The sequence below is a fragment of the Zea mays genome, chromosome 3 (assembly GCF_902167145.1).
Source record: "Zea mays cultivar B73 chromosome 3, Zm-B73-REFERENCE-NAM-5.0, whole genome shotgun sequence".
In the NCBI taxonomy this organism is placed as follows: Eukaryota; Viridiplantae; Streptophyta; class Magnoliopsida; order Poales; family Poaceae; genus Zea; species Zea mays.
This window is the reverse complement of record NC_050098.1, coordinates 147,954,705-147,974,308: the sequence shown is the minus strand read 5'-3', so window position 1 is coordinate 147,974,308 and position 19,604 is coordinate 147,954,705. Positions and strand designations below refer to the sequence as shown.

General features: G+C 46.1%; 1 protein-coding gene across 1 annotated transcript; it reads left to right on the top strand.

Moving 5' to 3' along the window:
- Positions 1–2,358: 2,358 nt before the first annotated feature.
- Positions 2,359–4,204, top strand: LOC103650700 (protein MITOFERRINLIKE 1, chloroplastic). The gene has a single exon (XM_008676270.4). It carries the CDS (start codon positions 2,674–2,676, stop codon positions 3,835–3,837), a length of 1,164 nt encoding a protein of 387 aa, XP_008674492.1. The 5' UTR covers positions 2,359–2,673; the 3' UTR covers positions 3,838–4,204.
- Positions 4,205–19,604: the final 15,400 nt, after the last annotated feature.

The following is a 19,604-nucleotide window of genomic DNA, read 5'->3' as shown; positions in this document are numbered from 1 at the left end:
GAAAACAAGTGACCTTAGGGTGAGTTTGATGGCTTCGTGGTCGTCCCACTTGGTGCTCCCGAGGTTGCAGACTTAGTTCACCAATGTCATGAGCTGGTTGTACATGGCTTGTGGCTCCTCTCCTTTGTTGAGGATGAACCGACCGAGTTCTCCCTCGATCGTCTCCCTCTTGGTGATCTTGGTGATACAATCACCTTCATGTGTCGTCTTGAGGATGTCCAAAATTTCTTTGGCGCTTTTCAACCCTTGCACCTTGTTGTACTCCTCCCTACATAATGAGGCGAGGAAAATGGTTGTTGCTTGTGAGTTGAAGCGTTGGATTTGAGCGGCTTCATCCGAATCATAACCTCCTTCTCCAACCTGTGGACCCTGTCTACCAAACTCAACAATATCTCAAATACTTTTGTGGAGTGAGGTTAGATGGTTCCTCATTTTATTATTCCACATAGAATAGTCTTCACCATCAAAAGTGTGGTGGTTTGCCTAAGGGAACCAAATGAGATTAGCATGTCTAGAAATGCGAGGATAACGAAAAGGAATTTTGTTACTCTTTTCACGTTCTTGGTGCTTGGAGGAGGAGGTTGACTCGACGTCCAATGTTGATGGTGCAGAGGAGTCAGTCTCCAACCACTCAAATAGCCATTTGAGTAAGTGGGCAAAAGCAGTCAGGCTGGTGGTGCACCGAACAATGAATAGTGCATGTCTGGTGCACAACAGACAACCTATAGTGCATGTCTGGTGTACTGCTAGGTTATGTTCTGGCGCGGGAGGTGAGAGTTCTAAGTTGGCAGGTGACCGTTGCGATGATGTCAGACCGTCTGGTGCTCTTGCCTCCCGAAAATCCCGAAGTTGTTGAGTTTGCTGGTTGCCTGCTATAAATATCACCGGACAGTCCGTTGCACATCGGACAGTCCAGTGCTTTGCTTCTCTGTCTAAGTTTAGGGCACCCACCAGACAGTCCGGTGCACACCGGACAATCCGGTGCCTCTCTGTCAGCAAGCTAAATTTTCCTCTTTTATTCAAACTTCTTTCAAATCATTTTGGCTATATTTGAGGATGTTCCTAAGACTTAGACAAACATTTGTGCTAACAATCCAACTAGTCTATATCTCATTTCTTGGACTTTTCTTTTCTCTAACTTATAATTCTTATATGCTCAAACTGGCTCCAAACGAATGATTCTTTGATCTTGAGCTATCCAACCTCTCTTGATATATTAAATAGGTTCTTAGAGGTATATGCAACTTGACCAAAGTGTGAAACTAGGTATTGTTCATATTTTTCAAGTTTTACCCCTCTATGGTTGGTTTTGAGCTATTTCTGACTTAGAACTGAGTTGAGTGGACTTATGCACCTATGAATCATAAACTAGGCAAACAAGTTAGTCCATAAGGTTGTGATGGTCATCAAGCACTAAAATCAATTAGAAAATATGGTAAAGACTATTTCCCTTTCAGTTTTCCTTAAACCTGAATCAATTCCATTCTTCTTAATTAATAGGCAGAGCTCCTGCCATCACGTTCAAAAAAAGAACGAAACCGAGATTAGAAGGAAAATCGAAATCGATGTCGCCCAATGGCAGCAGTTTCACGAACACCAAATCCCCTTGTCTGCACCTGCATTGGATCCATAAGCTTCACAAGAGGTGCTGCCTTGTCAAGTGGATCTACGGCTGGCAGTGGGGGTCCCTTGGACGACGACAGCCATAGGTGATGCGAAGCCGGATGTGGAGTTCCACGGGAGGCGAGCGTGAAGTTTCACGAAAGGTATGCAGCGTGGGAAATACAGATAGGGCTCAAATAGCTGGTTACTATATTTAGGACTGGAGTGATCGAGACCTAAACCAGTTTGACGAAATTTAAAGAAATAGGACCTCTATTGAAAGCTATTTTTTAGATATAAGTCATATATTTCAAAATAGGATCATGTTTGAGACTCTTGTTAGAGATGCTCTTAGTTAGTTAGTTACATGTCACAAATGGTGGATGCCAACGAGTGACACTTTGCAATACATGAATTGTTTGTACCAAAAAGAAAGTCTTGGGATATGTTATTTATCCACTTTATGAATCTTACTCATTCGGTCCCAAAATATAGTTATTTCTAGCCTTTTTTTTGTCTATATTAATAAATATAGACATACATTTAAGATACATTTATATATTAATTAATAAATGTAAATTTAGTCTAAAACACATTATATTAAGGATACATTTACATTTATGAAGTCTATTCCAATTTCTAGCCATTCATACCCCTGGTTCACAGGAAGATGACGAGGAGTTGGGCCGTGAAGCTCCACCAAACAATTTTTTAGCACTAATAGCAATCGAAGCTGCTTCAACCGGGATCAAGTGTTCTAGATCTGGTTTTCCAAACAAACCCGCAGTTTGTTTAGCCAAATGTTATGTTCACAACAATTTCACACTTGTGCGGCTGTGAAGATGCACACAACAAGAGCATTCCATTCCAGTGGCAGCCGCAGCCGCAGCCGCAGCCAGCCACCCGCATGGTCGTCTCGTCTTCTTCCCTGATCAGGCAGCAGGACTAGATCCATTCCCCCTCCCTCTGCCAATCTGGCCAGCTAGCCAGCCCAGTCCCCACGCCCATCCCATCCCATCTAAAAACTGCATCGAATCCTCGCCGCCGCACCGCTAGGACTCAGCCGACGGCATGCCGCCGCCCAACTCCGCTCCCCGCCTCGCGCTTCCCGCAATGGCCCGATCCCAGACCCAGACCCAGTCCCAGGGAGACCTCGACTTCCCGTCCCTCATCTCCGACCTCACCTCCCTGCTCCTCCACTCCCCCGCCAGCGCCGGCGCCGGTGGCTCCGGACCCGTCTTCTCCTCCTCCTCCCTTTCCATCCCCACTCCCAAACCCAAGCCGAACCCCAGTCCCACATCAGCAGCGCCGCCGACCCCGCTGGCGCGCGCGGCCATCGGGGCCTGCGCGGGCGCGGCCGCGGGGGCCTTCACTTACGCGGCGCTGCTCCCCATCGACGCCGTGAAGACGCGGCTCCAGGTGCAGGCGGCCGCCGCGCCGTCTGTGACCTCGTGGCAGGTGTTCCTGGACATCCTCCGGACCGACGGCCCCCTCGGCCTCTACCGTGGCCTCTCCGCCGTCATCCTCGGCTCCGCCTCCTCCTCCGCCGTCTACTTCGGCACCTGCGAGCTCGCCAAGTCGCTGCTCCGGCCGCACCTCCCGCCGTTCCTCGTGCCCCCACTCGCGGGGGCCAGCGGCAACGTCTCGTCCTCCGCCATCATGGTGCCCAAGGAGCTGATCACGCAGCGCCTCCAGTCCGGCGCCGCCACGGGCCGGTCCTGGCAGGTGCTCCTGGGCATCCTCCGCGCCGACGGCTTCCTCGGCCTCTACGCGGGCTACGCCGCCACGCTGCTCCGCAACCTCCCCGCCGGCGTGCTCAGCTACTCCTCCTTCGAGTACCTCAAGGCGTTCGCGCTGAGGCGCCGCGGCGGAGAGAGCCTGACGCCCGGGGAGAGCGTCCTCTGCGGCGCCCTCGCGGGGGCCATCTCCGCCGCGGTCACCACCCCGCTCGACGTCGTCAAGACGCGCCTCATGACCAGGGTCGGCGGCGCCGAGGGTAGCCGCACCGTGCTCGGGACCATGAGGGAGGTCGTCGCGGAGGAGGGGCTCGTCGGCCTGTCCCGTGGCATCGGGCCCAGGGTGCTGCACAGCGCGTGCTTTGCGGCGCTAGGCTACTGTGCCTTTGAGACCGCGAAGCTTGCCATCCTGCAGTGCTACCTTGAACGCTGCCAGAGCAAGGAGCCTGGAGCAGCAGCGCAGCCAGAGACGGAGCCTGGAGCTGCCGCTGCTACTTGAGAGTTTGCTGCCTGCCTGCTTTCCTTTTTGCGCCTTTTTCCCCAGGGAGGGAAGGTAACTGTTGCTGCTTGGTACTACTCTAGTCTAGGTGTATGCTACGTTGGCAGATGATGCACCATTATAGAGTAAATTTCAGAAACAGCATGGCAGTTACACAAGTCTCAACAACATTAAACTATTAAGTTACTAGACATCAAATCTGGTGGAAATTGGATACATTCTTCATAATTGGTTCGATTTGTGCGTATTTCTGCTGTTCCACTGGTGGTGAAACTACAACTGTTCCTTATCTGTCTAGCACCGTTGTTATTCTGGGCTATCCAGCCCCTTCTGTTACTGTTGTTAATGTGATCCCTCTTAATTTCCTCGTGCTTTGGTTGCTTTCGCTCTCATATGATATACTTGGCCGGTAAACTGTCTCCTGTTCTTTCATGTACAGTGCTGCATATTCTGCAATGGCCTATCATTTCTCCAGTTTGCAACTGAGTTCCATTTTATCTTATTTTGTATTCCCTGATTTTCCTGTACAGTGCTGCATATTCCAGACCTACCCCATACAATCGTGCAGCCGGGAATCAATCGCCTTTTTTCTTTTTACTTCTAAAGTTTCCGGTGCCAGATCTCCATTTTGCTGTGCACTGAAGTTCTGGACCCAATGTGTTAATTCTGGTTCAACCCATATCAACTTAGCCTCCTGGACTTGGAGGATCACCAATGAGATGAGGCATAATTTCCGCACAAATATTCAGGAAGGGTTTTCCATTCGATGTTATAATCGTGCCCAAGAAGGAAAAATGGCATTTGCCATCATCTGGATAAACATTAGATTCAGGTGGCCCTGTGGTGGTATTCGCATGTATGAAACACTGCAAACAGTAAACTTGCGTTGCATGGCTCGCTCATTGAACAAAGAGGTTTTATCATAATCCACACATTGAACCTGCTTCAAACCTTTCGCAACCAATCATATCTTATGGGTACGAGCATTTTGGTCTATGTCTATTTTTTTCTTAAAAATCCATTTATCCAGATTATAATGTATGGATTCTATTTCAAATCCCATGGCTCTAAGCCATTTCTTATAGTTTGGTCTCGTCACTGTTTTCATTTAGTTTGAGGGTCTATCATTGCCCAACAATAATATGTCACCATGATTAGCAGCAACATGTAACGGCCCTTGGCCACCGACGAGGGTTCGCCGGGACGTGAGATAGCTGCCGCCAAGGAACTGGACAGAACGACAGGTTTGTGGCAATTTTCTTTCTATTTCTTTTTTTCATCCCCTTTCACAAGCCTTTACAACTCTTATATAAATGCAGTAATGGGCAGTTACACACTAACCAAACTTACTCACTCAAACTTACGGCCCAATGGGCGACTCCGACACGGCCTCCCTTCCCTGTTCACCTCTGCAGCCTTCGGCTTCATCTTCCCCCTTGGCACCCACATGCGTGACATCTGCCCCTCCTGCAATTCCTGCTTGACCCCGAGCAGGGGCATGTGGATAGCGCTCACAAAGCACATTGTAATCCTCCCACGTGACAGCCTCAGGCGACACATGACTCCATTTGACAAGGACTTGGGGAACAACTCGATTGCCTTTTTTCACGAGTCTGCGTTGCAGAATTTCCAGTGGAACCACTGCATGGCTGCTCAGATCAATCCGAATGGGCAGTGTGGAAAACACAGGAGAGTAATCTGCCATATATGGTTTGAGCTGCGACACATGGAAAACCGGATGCACTTGGGCATGCTCGGGCAGGTCCAACCTGTAAGCCACTGTTCCCACACGCTCCAGAACTTTATAAGGACCAAAAAACTTGAAGGCAAGTTTCGGACAGGGCCTGTTCACCACAGTGTGCTGGGCATAGGGTTGAAGTTTCAACAGAACCAGATCACCCACTTGAAATTGGCGTTCAGTCCTCAAACGATAAGCCTTCAGTTTCATGCGGTTTTGAGTTGCAGCCAACTGTGCACGCAACAGGTCTGTGAAATGAGCCCTCTCAGCCAGAACGTGTGCCACAGAATCCTCAGTAGTTGATGGAATATGTGGAGCAGCTGCGAATGGGGGGTCATACCCATACAACACCTTGAACGGAGAGCATCCCAGTGACGAGTGATGGGTAGTGTTATACCAAAATTTAGCCAAGGGTAGCCAGGCTTTCCACTTCTGCGGCTGAGCATGAACAGCGCAACGTAAATACATTTCCAAACATTGGTTCACACGTTCACTTTGACCATCACTTTGTGGGTGATATGCTGTGCTCAGACTCAATTTGGTGCCCATCAGCTTGAACAGTTGAGTCCAAAAGTGATTGGTAAATATCTTATCACGATCACTAACAATGGACTTGGGAAGGCCATGAAGCTTGACAACCTGGTCCAACAGAATCTGCGCCACCTGTGTTGCAGTAAACGGATGTTTGAGGGCCAAAAAATGTGCATACTTCGAGAACCGATCCACGACCACCAAGATTGTGTCGTAACCCTCAGATTTCGGTAATTTCTCGATGAAATCCATGGTAATATCTTGCCAGGCTCCCTGTGGCACCGGCAGAGGCTGTAACAACCCAACTGGGTGGACTCGCTCCCCTTTTGCTCGCTGGCAAGTTGGGCACTGTTTAATGAAATCTTCCACATCACCTTTCATGCCTTTCCACAGAAATAACTTCTTCAGACGATGGTAAGTAGCATGAATTCCCGAGTGACCACCCACTGCGCTGTCATGCACAGCAGCCACCAATTTAGTCCTCAGTGCCGAGTTGTTGCCTACCCAAATCAGATTGCCTTTTCGGATCATGCCCTGAGACAACGAGTAACCATGTTCATCGGGGCTCTGCACACATAACCGTGCCAAAAGATGTTGAGCGTCAATATCTGTCACATATGAATTTATGACCTCCTGAATCCAAAGAGGTTGGACCTCACTCAGTGCTGTCAAAGCCATGGCATGACCTATCCTGGACAGGGCATCATCAACTTTGTGTTCTCGACCTTGTTTGTACACAACTCGGAACTGCATACCCATAAGCTTCGACATAGCCTTACGTTGTAAGTTGGACTGAAGGTCCTGAGTCCCCAGGAAGCTGAGAGCCTTATGGTCTGTCCGAATCTCAAATTCTCCCATTTGAAGATAATGTCTCCAACGATCAACTGCCATAATTAAGGCAAGAAACTCTTTTTCATAGATGGATAGCTTTTGAGTCTTGATCCCCAACGACTTGCTCAGATATGCAATAGGCCGACCTTGCTGCATTAATACTGCTCCGACTCCTTTTTCACAAGCGTCGGTCTCAACAACAAAAGGCAAGTGAAAATTTGGTAGTGCTAGCACTGGGGTAGTGACCATGGCCTGTTTCAAGTGTTCAAACGCCATTTCAGCCTCCTCTGACAAGTGAAAAGCTCCCTTCTGAAGCAAATTCGTCAATGGACGGGCTATCACCCCATAATTCTGCACAAATCGATGATAGTAACCCGTTAGACCAAGAAACCCCCTGAGATCAGTGACATTCCTAGGTCTGGGCCAATTCACCATTGCTGCTGTCTTCTGTGGATCAGTGGCCACACCCTGGACAGAGATAATATGTCCCAAGTATGTTAGCTCCTGTTTGCCAAACACACACTTCTTCTGCTTAAGATAGAACTTATGCTCTCGAAGTGCTGCAAAGACCAACTTCAAGTGTTCCATGTGAGTAGACCAATCTGGACTATAGACTAGTATGTCATCAATAAACACCATAACAAACCGCCTCAGGAATGGAGCCAACACCATATTCATGGCACATTGGAAGGTCGCAGGAGCGTTGGTAAGTCCAAATGGCATCACACGAAACTGATAATGGCCCTGGTGGGTCTTAAATGCAGTCTTAAACTCCTCAGATGCTCCCATCCTCACCTGATGATACCCTGAGGTCATATCCAAACTAGAGAAAAAATGTGTGCCCGACAATTCATCCAAAATTTCTTCCACCACTGGCATAGGAAACCTATTCTTGATCGTCATGTCGTTAAGCTTCCTGTAATCCACACAAAACCGCCAGGAGCCATCCTTTTTTTGTACCAACAAAACCGGGGAAGCAAATGGGCTGACACTCGGAGTAATCAAACCGGCCTTCAACAACTCAATCACTTGCTTTTCAATTTCTGTTTTGTGATGAGGAGAATACCTATAAGGACGAGAGTTCACCGGGATAGCCCCGGGAACTAGGGGAATATGATGGTCAAAAGGCCTAGATGGTGGTAACTCTATGGGAGTATCGAAGAGATCTCTGAACTCTTCCAGCAAACCCTGCAAATCTCCACTGATCTCCTGCCTATCGCCCTCTGTAACCTGTTCCAGTAAAGCGAATGCCCATATATCATTCCCCTTCAGCCACCTTTCCACTTGCGCAGTTGAGACTTCCACCACTGCTTCTGTCTGATCAACATTTCCCCTTAACTGAACCCAAACTCCTCTATCCACAAAACTAATAACCTTTTTCTCCCAATCATAGTGCATGGGACTGTGACCCTTCAACCAGTCGTACCCTAAAATGGCATCATACGCCCCCAACTCCAACACCCTCATATTACTCACATATGTATGTCCATTGGCCCACCACTCCATCGCCTTAACCATAGTGTTACTTCTTAAAATATTCCCATTGGCCACTCGGACCTGAGCTGACACACATGGAACCACCTTCAGACCCACTCTCTCAACAAACTGGCTACTGACAAAACTAGATGAGCTGCCCGAGTCGACCAAGATTAACATAATCTGATTTTGCAACAAGGCTCTAACTCCCATACACTCCTCATTAGTGGTACCACTAATGGCATTCAGTGACAATAAGTAAGTCTCCTCTTCCTGCTTTTCCTCCTGCTCTATGTGTGTCAACACCTCCTCTGTTAACGTCATCTCCAAATCTTCCTTCGATAGGGCATTTAACTGCATTTGCACCTTCTTCGGGCATCGAGTCTGATGACCCGGGTTCGAATTTCTCCCCGCAAGCGTAGCACAATCCATTCTGCCTTCTGAACTCCTTTACCAGCCGCTCCTTGGACATCTCTGGCACAACAGATGTTCCCTTATGGTCTGTCTTAGCTGGCTGCCCACCAAGCCGACCTTGGTTTACTGTTTTCAGGGATCGTTGCCTTTGTTTGTCTAGAATACCTTGCTGAACTTGAGCTAGAAAAGTTGCTCGCTCCACCGACTCTGGAACATGAGATTGCACCGGCCCCTGCAGCTCTGGCTTCAGCCCTTTCACAAACTGAGACACATAAAGTGTTTCATCCAGTGTGTGGTTGTGTACCGAGGTAGTATACCGTGCCTCATCAAACGACTTCTGATATTCCTCCACGGATCCAACCTGACGCAAGTTCAACAAGGATTGCATAGCCTGCGAATACTCTTGAGCCCCAAACTTTTGGATCACAGCCCCACAGAACTCCTCCCATGAACCCAGTCCATGCTGAATTTTGAAATCTGAAACCACCTTTTGGCATTTCCTTCCATATTCAGTGAAGCTGACACCACCCATGCCGGTTCAGGAACCCGATACAGCGTGAAGTAATCTACACATTGCGCAATCCAAATCCTGGGTTCCCCCCTCCAAACTTTGGGAATGGCATTCTAGGTATTGGTAAATTGGTGAACTCCAACTCTTCCACCCTACGCCCCCCATATCTCGATTTCGGTCTGGCAGAGGACCTTCATACCTTCGGTTTGGTCCAGGTGGTGCCGGTTGTGGTGCAGGTTGTTGGACACCTCCTCTCATCCTTTCGCTGTCTCCTGATTCTGACGACTCCAAATCCCTCGCCATCTGCACCAGCCTCAACTCCGCCACCTCCCTCCTCGTCTTCTCCAACAGCTGCGCCAACTGCACCCTCTTCTCCGCTGCCTGTTGCGCCACACTTGCCACCAACCCCGCTTGCGCCAGCAGTTGTTGCTGAACCTCATCCATCCCCATGACCTTCTCCGTCAACCGATCCACCTTCTGCATCATCCTCTCACATCGATCCGTGTCCTCCTTCTCCTTGCTGTTCATGGCCTCCAGGATGAAGCGGGCTTGGGCGGACGACTTCGGAACTTGCGCCGTCGCTGTCGATGGTGATGTCGCACTGCTGTAGACGAAACGCGCCGAGGAAGATCAGCTTTGATACCAGATGTAACGGCCCTTGGCCACCGACGAGGGTTCGTCGGGACGTGAGCTAGCTGCCGCCGCCAAGGAACTGGACAGAACGACAGGTTTGTGGCAATTTTCTTTCTATTTCTTTTTTTCATCCCCTTTCACAAGCCTTTACAACCCTTATATAAATGCAGTAATGGGTCGTTACACACTAACCAAACTTACTCACTCAAACTTACGGCCCAATGGGCGACTCCGACACGGCCTCCCTTCCCTGTTCACCTCTGCAGCCTTCGGCTTCATCTTCCCCCTTGGCACCCACAGGCGTGACACAACAACCTATCGTTAGCGTGATGTGCCCTCTGTGACCTATGTAGGTACGATGCGTCAACAATTGGTTGTACCACATCTTATACTTGTGGAGGATTAGTAGGGGATGAAATATTTTCCAAGTGTTTCTTGTATTTCTTTAAGTTGCACATTGTTCCCATTAATTCGTTTTGAGAGAAAATCTTTCTTCAGAAAGACATTATTCTAGGCAACAAACACTTTGCCTTCTTCTCAGTTATAGAAATAATCTTTTGGTTTTGCTAGGATACCTACAGATAAGCACTTGTCAGATTTGGGATAGAGTTTATGAATCGTCAAGCATTTCACATAGGTATTGCAACCCCATGTCTTAACGAAAGGTAGCCTAGGGCATTTCCTGATCCATGTCTCACATGGCGTCTTATCCACCAATTTAGATGGAACTCCGTTTAATATGTAAACACAACAATATCTAGAGCATATCCCTAGAAAGAAAATCAATGATCAGCTTGGCTCATCATTGACCAAACCATATCTAACAAAGTATGGTTCCTTTGCTCGGAGACCCCATTCCATTGAGGCATACCAGGTGTATCCAAATGTAGAAAAAAATTGTTTTAGATGGCCGACACACTTATGACTCAAATATTCACCTCCACAATCTAATCGTAGAAGCTTAATAGTTTAGCCCAACTAATTTTATACCTTATTATGAAATTATTTGAACTTCTCAAACGATTCATACTTGTGTCTCATTAAGTATACATACTCGTATCTATTGAAGCCATTAATAAAATTGATGAAGTACCGAAAACCACCTCTAGCTACTGAACTATTGGTCTACATGCATTAGTATGTACTAGACCTAACAAATCACTTGCTATCGCACCTTGACTAGTGAAAGGCACCTTAGTCATCTTGCTAAGTAAGCATGACTAACAAGTCTCGGATGATTAAAAATCAAAACACTTGAGAAGACCATCTTTATGGAGTATTTCTATGGGTTTCTCATTTATATGACCTAAGCCATAATACTAAATAAAAATATGATTCACATAATTAGGTTAGAGCCTTTTCATATTATGCTATGAACATTATTATCATCAAGATCTAGGATATACAACTCATTCACCAATAGACATCATGCATAAAACATGTTATTCAAATAAATAGAACAATGTTTGTTTTCAATTCTTATCTTATAATCACCCACTTCCTCTAAACATTGAAGAAGATATAATATTCTTACACATTTGGAATATAATAGCAATTATTTAATTCCAAAACAAATCATGAGAGTAATGACAAATGATAAGTGTCGATGGCCAAGAAAACAACCTTAGCTCCATTACCAATGCGCACATTTGACTCTATAGAGGTTGTACCTTGTACCCACAAGTCGTGTATCCCATGATGTCTCGATTTGCAAGGACCTTAGACACTGCCGAGGTGAATGGCTAGGGATTCACTACAAGACCTTTACAAAGTTTCACTAGCTTCAGAAAACCCGCTACAGTTTCTAGGAAGAGCAATGCAGGAATCCCCCGTCTGACCGCCATGGCAGCAAAATCAACCCGGGAACCTCCCTAACGCCTACTCCTGTACTGCCCTTGCCCCTATCGGGTAAGGTAGTTGTCGGAGAGTAGATCTCCGGCCGGGTGGCGGAGTGCACCCGCACTAAGTCCTGAGATGAGGAGGGGCTTAGGCGTTTCGCTTGATCGATGGAGAGAAGGAGCAGTGGACAAGAACACACAGAGATTTAGAGTGGTTCGGGCCGCCGGAGCGTAATACCCTACTCCACTGTGAGACGTATTGCTTGAGGGCTTGTATGAGCTAGCGAGTCTGAGATTGCGTGTGTGTGTAACGTCGCATGCCTCCCCTTTTATAGCTGAAGGGGGGCATGCACAAAGGGACTGGGCCCCGACATGTGGGCCCAGGGACATAAAGGATATAGTGCTTGGATCCTTTAATATCTGTTGTCGAGTCCATCCTCTTGCGCCCTGACACCCAAGATCTGCGTATCCTTGGTGTACAGGGGAAGCTTCTGGCGGAAGAGTAGTTGAGTATAGCGCGCCGCTCAGAACAGGCATACTATTCACCAACAGACCCAGCAGACGGGTTGTCTGCTGGATGACCTTGACGCCGCCTGCCAGCGGATGGGACGGGACACATTTAATGCTGAGAGGGCATGTCGCCCGTCAACGCAGTGGCAGGCGGCGTGTCTTTTCCTCAATAAATGCAGGGGCTACGCGACTTTTCGTCAGGGTCGGCCCGATAGCTTATGCCATGGGCCACGAGCAGCGGGTCTCAGCATGAGCGGGAAGCGGAGGCGAGGCTCGCACACGTGTCAGCGCCGGACCCCTGCACACACCAGGGTCCACTTCGCTCCGGGACCCTGCTGGAGTTCGGACTTACCCGGAGGCACCAGACTCGTATATAGGGGTCCGGTGTTCTTTCATGGGGGTCTGGCCTTACCGGGGTGTGGTGTCTTTCCCTGCCACATGGCGTCCTTTGGCCTGCCCATCCGGCGGGGTCAGGCGCGGTCCTCCGCGCGGCTAGGGGACGTCGCATGGGTGCGATGCCTTCATGCTGCAGGAGAGGGTACCCCTGATTTAGGGTACCAACAGTGGCCCCCGGTCCCGCCTGAGGGGAGGATGCGAGCTTGCAGGTGGGACCAGAGTCTGATTGGTGGTTAGACCGCTGCTTCCGTGCGCCTACTGCTGCAATTACTGCCGGCCCGCCTATGACCATGCCAACTGTCGTGCATATTCCCACGGCTGACTGACCCGTGACCGTCGTACTTAACGGTACTATTTGTGAAAGTGCATTAATCCCTTTTGAGAGTTTTGGTGATTTGGATAACAACACATTTAAAGATCTAACGAGTTTCCTAAGTGTTGAACAGGAAATTCAGTATGATGAACATACTTGAATAGTGTATAATGATCAGTGAACAAAGATTTAACACGAGGTTAAATAACCAATGAGACAATGCAAATGGATATAATATGATCTCTACATTGGTTTGAATATATGGACAAGACCTGAGAAATCACTACATACATATGATCATAATAGAGGATGAAGTGATTAAGAGGATTGGTCAAGCCAAAGTGAATAAGATATGAGGAATCGTGAATTGGCTTGACCATATTACTATCAGTCCATATATGCTTCTATGAGAATCAAACTAGAGCTTGATTGATCTTAACAATTATATCTAAAAGACATTCAAGCAAGGTTCACAATATTGAAGAAATGATTCTCTCAATGGATGCTCAATAGGATGTGACTCAAGAATGGCTTGATAGGGTGAAGATAGCAAGGAAAGGGCTTCGAGGAACTAAGCAAAGGTGAAGGCCAAGCGATGGCTTGTGGGATGAGGTACCATGGCTAGGGTAAAGAAGAGAATACTTGCACTAAGTCGATGAACTAATCAGCTACGAAGAGTTATAACATGTTGATGCATCATTAGGTTGACTTGAAGCCATGATTTGAACTCATATATGGTGATATGGTACAAGTCACAGGTTTTGATTTATGTTTGCTTCAAAAGGTGAGACAAATATGTTTCTGATCCTTATGAAGCAACGCCATGGAGAAATCACACATGAGACACCAATGACTCAAGGAGTTTACTTAATTATATTTTATTTAACTTGAGTATAGTAATCGTCGTACTATCAAGGGGGATCCAAAAAGAAGGTTGGTGTTTGCCAAAGCTCAAGCCTCTATATTCAAAAGCTATTTTTTGAAAACCAAAAAACTCTTTAAAATTCTATGGTTGACCGTGGTTAGGTTTGAGAAACCTAGAGTGTTCTTGTTGAACAGCAGCTGAGCTGAACTTCAGCTGAGCTGAGCTTCTTCAGCTGCAACTGAGCTTTTCAGCTGAGCTGAACTTCAGCTGAGTTGAGCTTTCTCAACTCCAGCTGAACTTCAACTTCAACTGGGGTCCAGGTAGGTTCAATCGGGGTCCAGGGCAAGTTCAACCGGGGTCCAGAGAGGTTCAACCGGTGTGCAGGGAAAGTTCAGCCGGTTTTTTTTTCCCGGACCTCACTGGTCAAAACCGGTTGAACCGGTCCTAGGGGAGGTTCAACCGGTGTCAGGGTCAACTGACCGGTCTGACCTCCTGACTGGCAGACTGACAGCCAGTCTGACACCCATGCGGTTGAACCGGCCCTAGGGGCGGTTCAACCGGTGTCAGGACCTGTTTTTGCAGTCGGACCTGCAGTCTGCCAGTCTGACAGGCAGACTGACTGTCAGCCTGCCCCAGGTGGTTGAACCGGTCCTAGGGGCGGTTCAACCGGTCCTCCACAGCCAAAATCAGTCCAACAGCTAGTTTTGAAGCCCCACCTATATATACTCACTCCTACCTCACTCCACACACAAGAGCACGACCCAAACTCCATTTCTAACTTGAAGAACACCTCCCACTCTCTCTCACACATCTCTTGCCTCTCCCATTTCAAATCTTTGGAGAGAAATCTTTGAGTGTGTTTGAGATCTGCGATTTTTGTGCTTCATCTCCAAATCTCTCTTGCTCTTCTTCATTCGAGCTTTGGTACTACATCGAGTTCTTTGTGGATTCATTACTCTTGGAGCTTCTAGCTCCTAGACGACTAGGTGTCTCTTGTGAGTCTCCAAATCTTGTGGAAGACCACAAGAAAGTTTGTATTACCCACTCGTTTGAGCAAAGATTAGTGTGTGAGCTTGACCTTTGTGGTCAGCAAAGGGAGAATTAGTGTTGAAAGAGACCTGGCTCTTTGTGGGCGCCTCAACAAGGAAGTAGGGCACCTTGGTGGTGTGACCAAACCTCAGGATAAATCTTGTGTCTCTTGTGTTCTTGCTCATTGTGTTTGTTTGTGTTCTTCGTTCTCTCACCATTCCGTGAAAGATTTGTTTATATCTTTTTGGTGTGTGGATTTTGAGAAGTGTCCTTCTCAGATCTACTACTTTGAACCCTGTGGATCAACTAGAACATCTCATTTCCAAAGTTAACTGGGTGAATTTCGAGATCAATTCAGTTTTACCTAGTTTGCTTCTAGTTTTTGTTGAAAAAGTTTTAACTTGCCTATTCACCCCCCTCTAGGCAACTTTCAGTTTGGCCATGCGCGGGGCTGCCTCGAGTCGCTGCACTGGTTCTGAAAAATTTACCTTTTCAGAATTCGTGACAGTCCCGAGAAGACAAGGCATTGGCGCAGGCGGCGGTGCGGCTTCTTTGCACACGGTAACCGGCACGCCGGTTACATGACGTGTGGGCCTGGGCCCCTGAGTTGGACCGCCATTTGTGGCAGAGCTGAGGGGGTGCTCAGTCGTGGGGCGTTTACACGCTTCTCGCGCGGTGGTTCTGAAAGTCGCCTAGAGGGGGGTGGATAGGCGGAACCTGAAAATTAAAACTTTATCCCCCAACTAGATCCCTTGATTAGTGGTTAGAACAAGATGAACAAATATCAGAGTATAAAAGGCTAAGTCCTTTGCTTGTAAAGAATGTTGCTTTGAAATAATGCGGAAGTAATAATCAATACAACTTCTAGATATATGGATAGTCAAGCAAGAGGGCTTAGATGAAAAGAGCAATAACTCAAGTTCTTTCTTGCGGAGTGTTGCTTCACTAAATGAGAATTTAACTTGAAGCAACACCAAATGATATGAGCAAAGAATAGTGCAAGAGAACTTAGAGTAAGGGAAAGCAAACAAATCACAAGCAAAACACAATGAACACGGGTGATTTGTTTTACCGAGGTTCGGCCCTCGAAGGCCTAGTCCCCGTTGAGGAGTCCACTCAAGGACGGGTCTTTTTCAACCCTTTCCATCTCTCCACCGATCACTCAAGGATCGACGAGCTCTTCTTCTTCTCAAGGATCACTCTCGATCCCGCAAGGACCACCACACTCTTTGGTGTCTCTTGCTAGCTTTTACAAGCCTCCAAAACTTTGGAGGAAGTTTGAATGGGAGTCAACACTCCACGCGCAAAAGAACACAAAGATGAAGCTCACACTATCTCTCAATGGATCTCACAAGGCACTAGGGCTAAACTCAATTGAGTAGCTCTCAATTGCTTGCTCTCTCTTTTGTGGCACTTGTATTGGTTGTAGTGGGCTAGATCTTGTGTATAGGATGTATCAATGAATATATGTGGTTGGGAGGGCTTGAGTATGTCAACTAGATGACTTGGAATGTTGCTTGGACTCCCACACCTTGAAGTGGCCGGTTGGGGTGGTATTTATAGCCACCAACCAAAATGTAGCCGTTGGAGAAGGTTGCTGGCGATGGGTGCACCGGACAGTCCGGTGCACACCGGACAGTGTCCGGTGCGCCAGCCACGTCATCCTATCCGTTGGGGTTGGAGCTGGTCGACCGTTGGAGGCTTCGTCCTCATGTGGCACCGGACAGTCCGGTGCACACCGGACAGTCCGGTGCCCCTCTGTCCTTCTGCTCTGACTTCTGCCGCGTGTACTGTTGCGCACTGTTCACTGTTAGAGTCGACCGTTGGCGCGAGGTAGCCGTTGCTCCGCTGGCGCACCGGACAGTCCGGTGAATTATAGCGGAGCGGCCTTCCGTTTTCCCGAAGCTGGCTAGTTCGAAGCCGCTTCTCCCTGGAGCACCGGACACTGTCCGGTGGGGCACCGGACAGTCCGGTGAATTATAGTGGGCTGCGCCTGAGAAACCCGAAGGTGAAGAGTTCGAAGGCAATCCTCCCTGGTGCACCGGACACTGTCCGGTGTGGTCAGTCCGGTGTGCCAGACCAGGGAGCACTTCGGTTTCTTTTTGCTCCTTTGTTTTGAACCCTGTCTTGTTCTTTCTATTTGTTTCTGTTGAATCTTTGACACCTGTAGAACATGCAATCTAGAGCAAACTAGTTAGTTCAATTATTTGTGTTGGACATTCAACCACCAAAAACATTTAGGAAAAGGTTCAAAGCCTATTTCCCTTTCAATCTCCCCCTTTTTGGTGATTGATGCCAACACAAACCAAAGCAAATATATAAGAGCATAATTGAACTAGTTTGCCTAAGGTAAGTGCAAAGATTGCTTGAGTTTAAACCAATATTGATTTCATAAGATATGCATGAATGGTTTCTTTATATTTTTGACATTTTGGACCATGCTTGCACCACATGTTTTGTTTTTGCAAACATTTTGGAAATTCTTTTCAAAATCTTTTCCAAATAGTCAAGGGTAGATGAATAAGAATTTTGAGAAGCATTTACAAGATTTGAGATTTTCTCCCCCTGTATCAAATGCTTTTCCTTTGACTAAAGAAAACTCCCCCTTAATGAAATCCTCCTCTTAGTGTTCAAGAGGGTTTTGATATTAATTTTGAAGAGGGTATACCAATTTGAAATTATATCACAAGTAAGATACCAATTTGAAAATACTTCTTTAAAATCAAATCGAAAGATTATACCTATTGAAAAGTTATCTTCTTGAAAATAGGATACCAAATGAAAAATTCATCATTCCAAGATCCTTTAAATTTTGAATATTGGTAGTGGTGCGGTCCTTTTGCTTTGGGCTAATACTTTCTCCCCCTTTGGCATGAATCGCCAAAAACAGATACTTTGAGTGAAATATAAGCCCTTTTTCTATAAGTTGACTCCCCCTTTGGCAAATAATATATGAGTGAAAGATTATACCAATGTGGAGAGCTAGTGTGGAGTGATGGCGAAGGATAAATGGTACCGATAGAGTTGAGTGGAAGCCTTGTCTTCGCCGAAGACTCCATTTCCCTTTCAATCTATGACTTAGTATAGAAGTATACTTGGAAACATATTAGTCGTAGTCATGGTACGAGAATAATAAGATATATGCATTTGTACCAAAATGAAAGAGATATTATCAAAAGATATGTCAATTAAGCATGATCATGGTTCTATATATATAATATAGATTGCTCCCCCTAAATATGTGCCTTGATAGGAATACATATTTTGGCCTTGAAATGCCAATTGCACATAATGAGGTTAATGAGAACATATCTATACCATACAGAATGTGAAGTGCATTGTGTCCTAGTATAAGTGTGATGCTCATGACAGTTTATGCACTTATGAAAGCATGTTATAAGTGTATTAAGCATTTTCCCTTAAGGATTTCAAAGAGGCTTAATGACCATCCACCTTTGGAACAAAGGCAGCTTATCCTCGTTACAAGGTTAAGCTTTAAGCTCTTTGACAATAAGATTACTTCATCCAGTTTTAACAAAGATGCATAAATGCAGGAATGAAAGGTTTGAGAGGTTAAACTAGGTATGAAGCAGGGAAAAATGCATGGACATGCTTTCTCTTCCTTTTATGCAAGATATGTAAGGAAAATAGAAAAGGAAGATTTTAGGTACAAGTTTGAATGAAAGGAAGTAGTTTTACCCTTTTGTACCTTCAAATAGAGATGCTCTCTTCATTGTGCTTTGTCCTTAGTCTTAGTTGCTTAAGACCTATACTCAAGACAATATATGGAAATATTTTGCACAAGAGAGAGTTCTATAACTAGTGATCCTTTTCAAGTTAGCGTTAGATTAAATTAAATGGATCACAAATTGTATAAAGGCAACATGAATTCTCCTTTCAACTTAGTGCATATCAAGAGACATTGATTGATTTTATATGAGGCACTAAGAAGTATAAGTGTTAATAGAAGCTATTCAATGATCAAACAAATAACAGATGTGATCAAAAGAATAACATGAGCATTAGATTAACAAGTAAGCTTATAATAGGAGAATCCAATAAGCAAGCTACTTTAGCAATGAAATCAACAATCCTTGATAAAAGCGACATTATTTTAACAAGTTGGATTGATGTGAAGTAGCATACTTTATGAGAAATATTATTCTCATGAAAGAGACTATATGAAATTACTAAGATAAAGCAATAGTCTCAACATGATCAAAATATAGGAATGGACTCCCCCTAAAGATATGCATCAAGTAATTGAAAGAATTGATTTCGATGCATTCACTTTTAAAGACATAAAGGGAGACCCATTATACATCTTGATCAAGGCTTATAAAATTTGCAATAAACAACTTAAGCCTTGTATTCTCACAATGAAAAAGATTTAGAATGCTTACAACCACACCATTGATTGTTGTGAAGACCTTATTGTCCAAGTAAGTGTTGTTGTTCTTGATGTTCTTCCTTTTCCATTTGAGTGTCCTCCCTTTGTAGTTGTCTCTTTTTCCTTCCAAACTAATTGAAAATACTCAAGAGAGAAGTCAATAGCGCAAGGGAGTATATGATGAATGATGATTTCTTTTTAGAAAATAAATATGAACAATTCATCATCCATAAGTCACACAGACATGAAGTAAAATCCCTAGCATTAGTGCACATCATAGGAGAAGAGGAAT

Bases quoted from the DNA above. Each gene is read 5' to 3' on its own strand.
- LOC103650700 (XM_008676270.4), top strand. From the start codon at position 2,674: ATGCCGCCGCCCAACTCCGCTCCCCGCCTCGCGCTTCCCGCAATGGCC.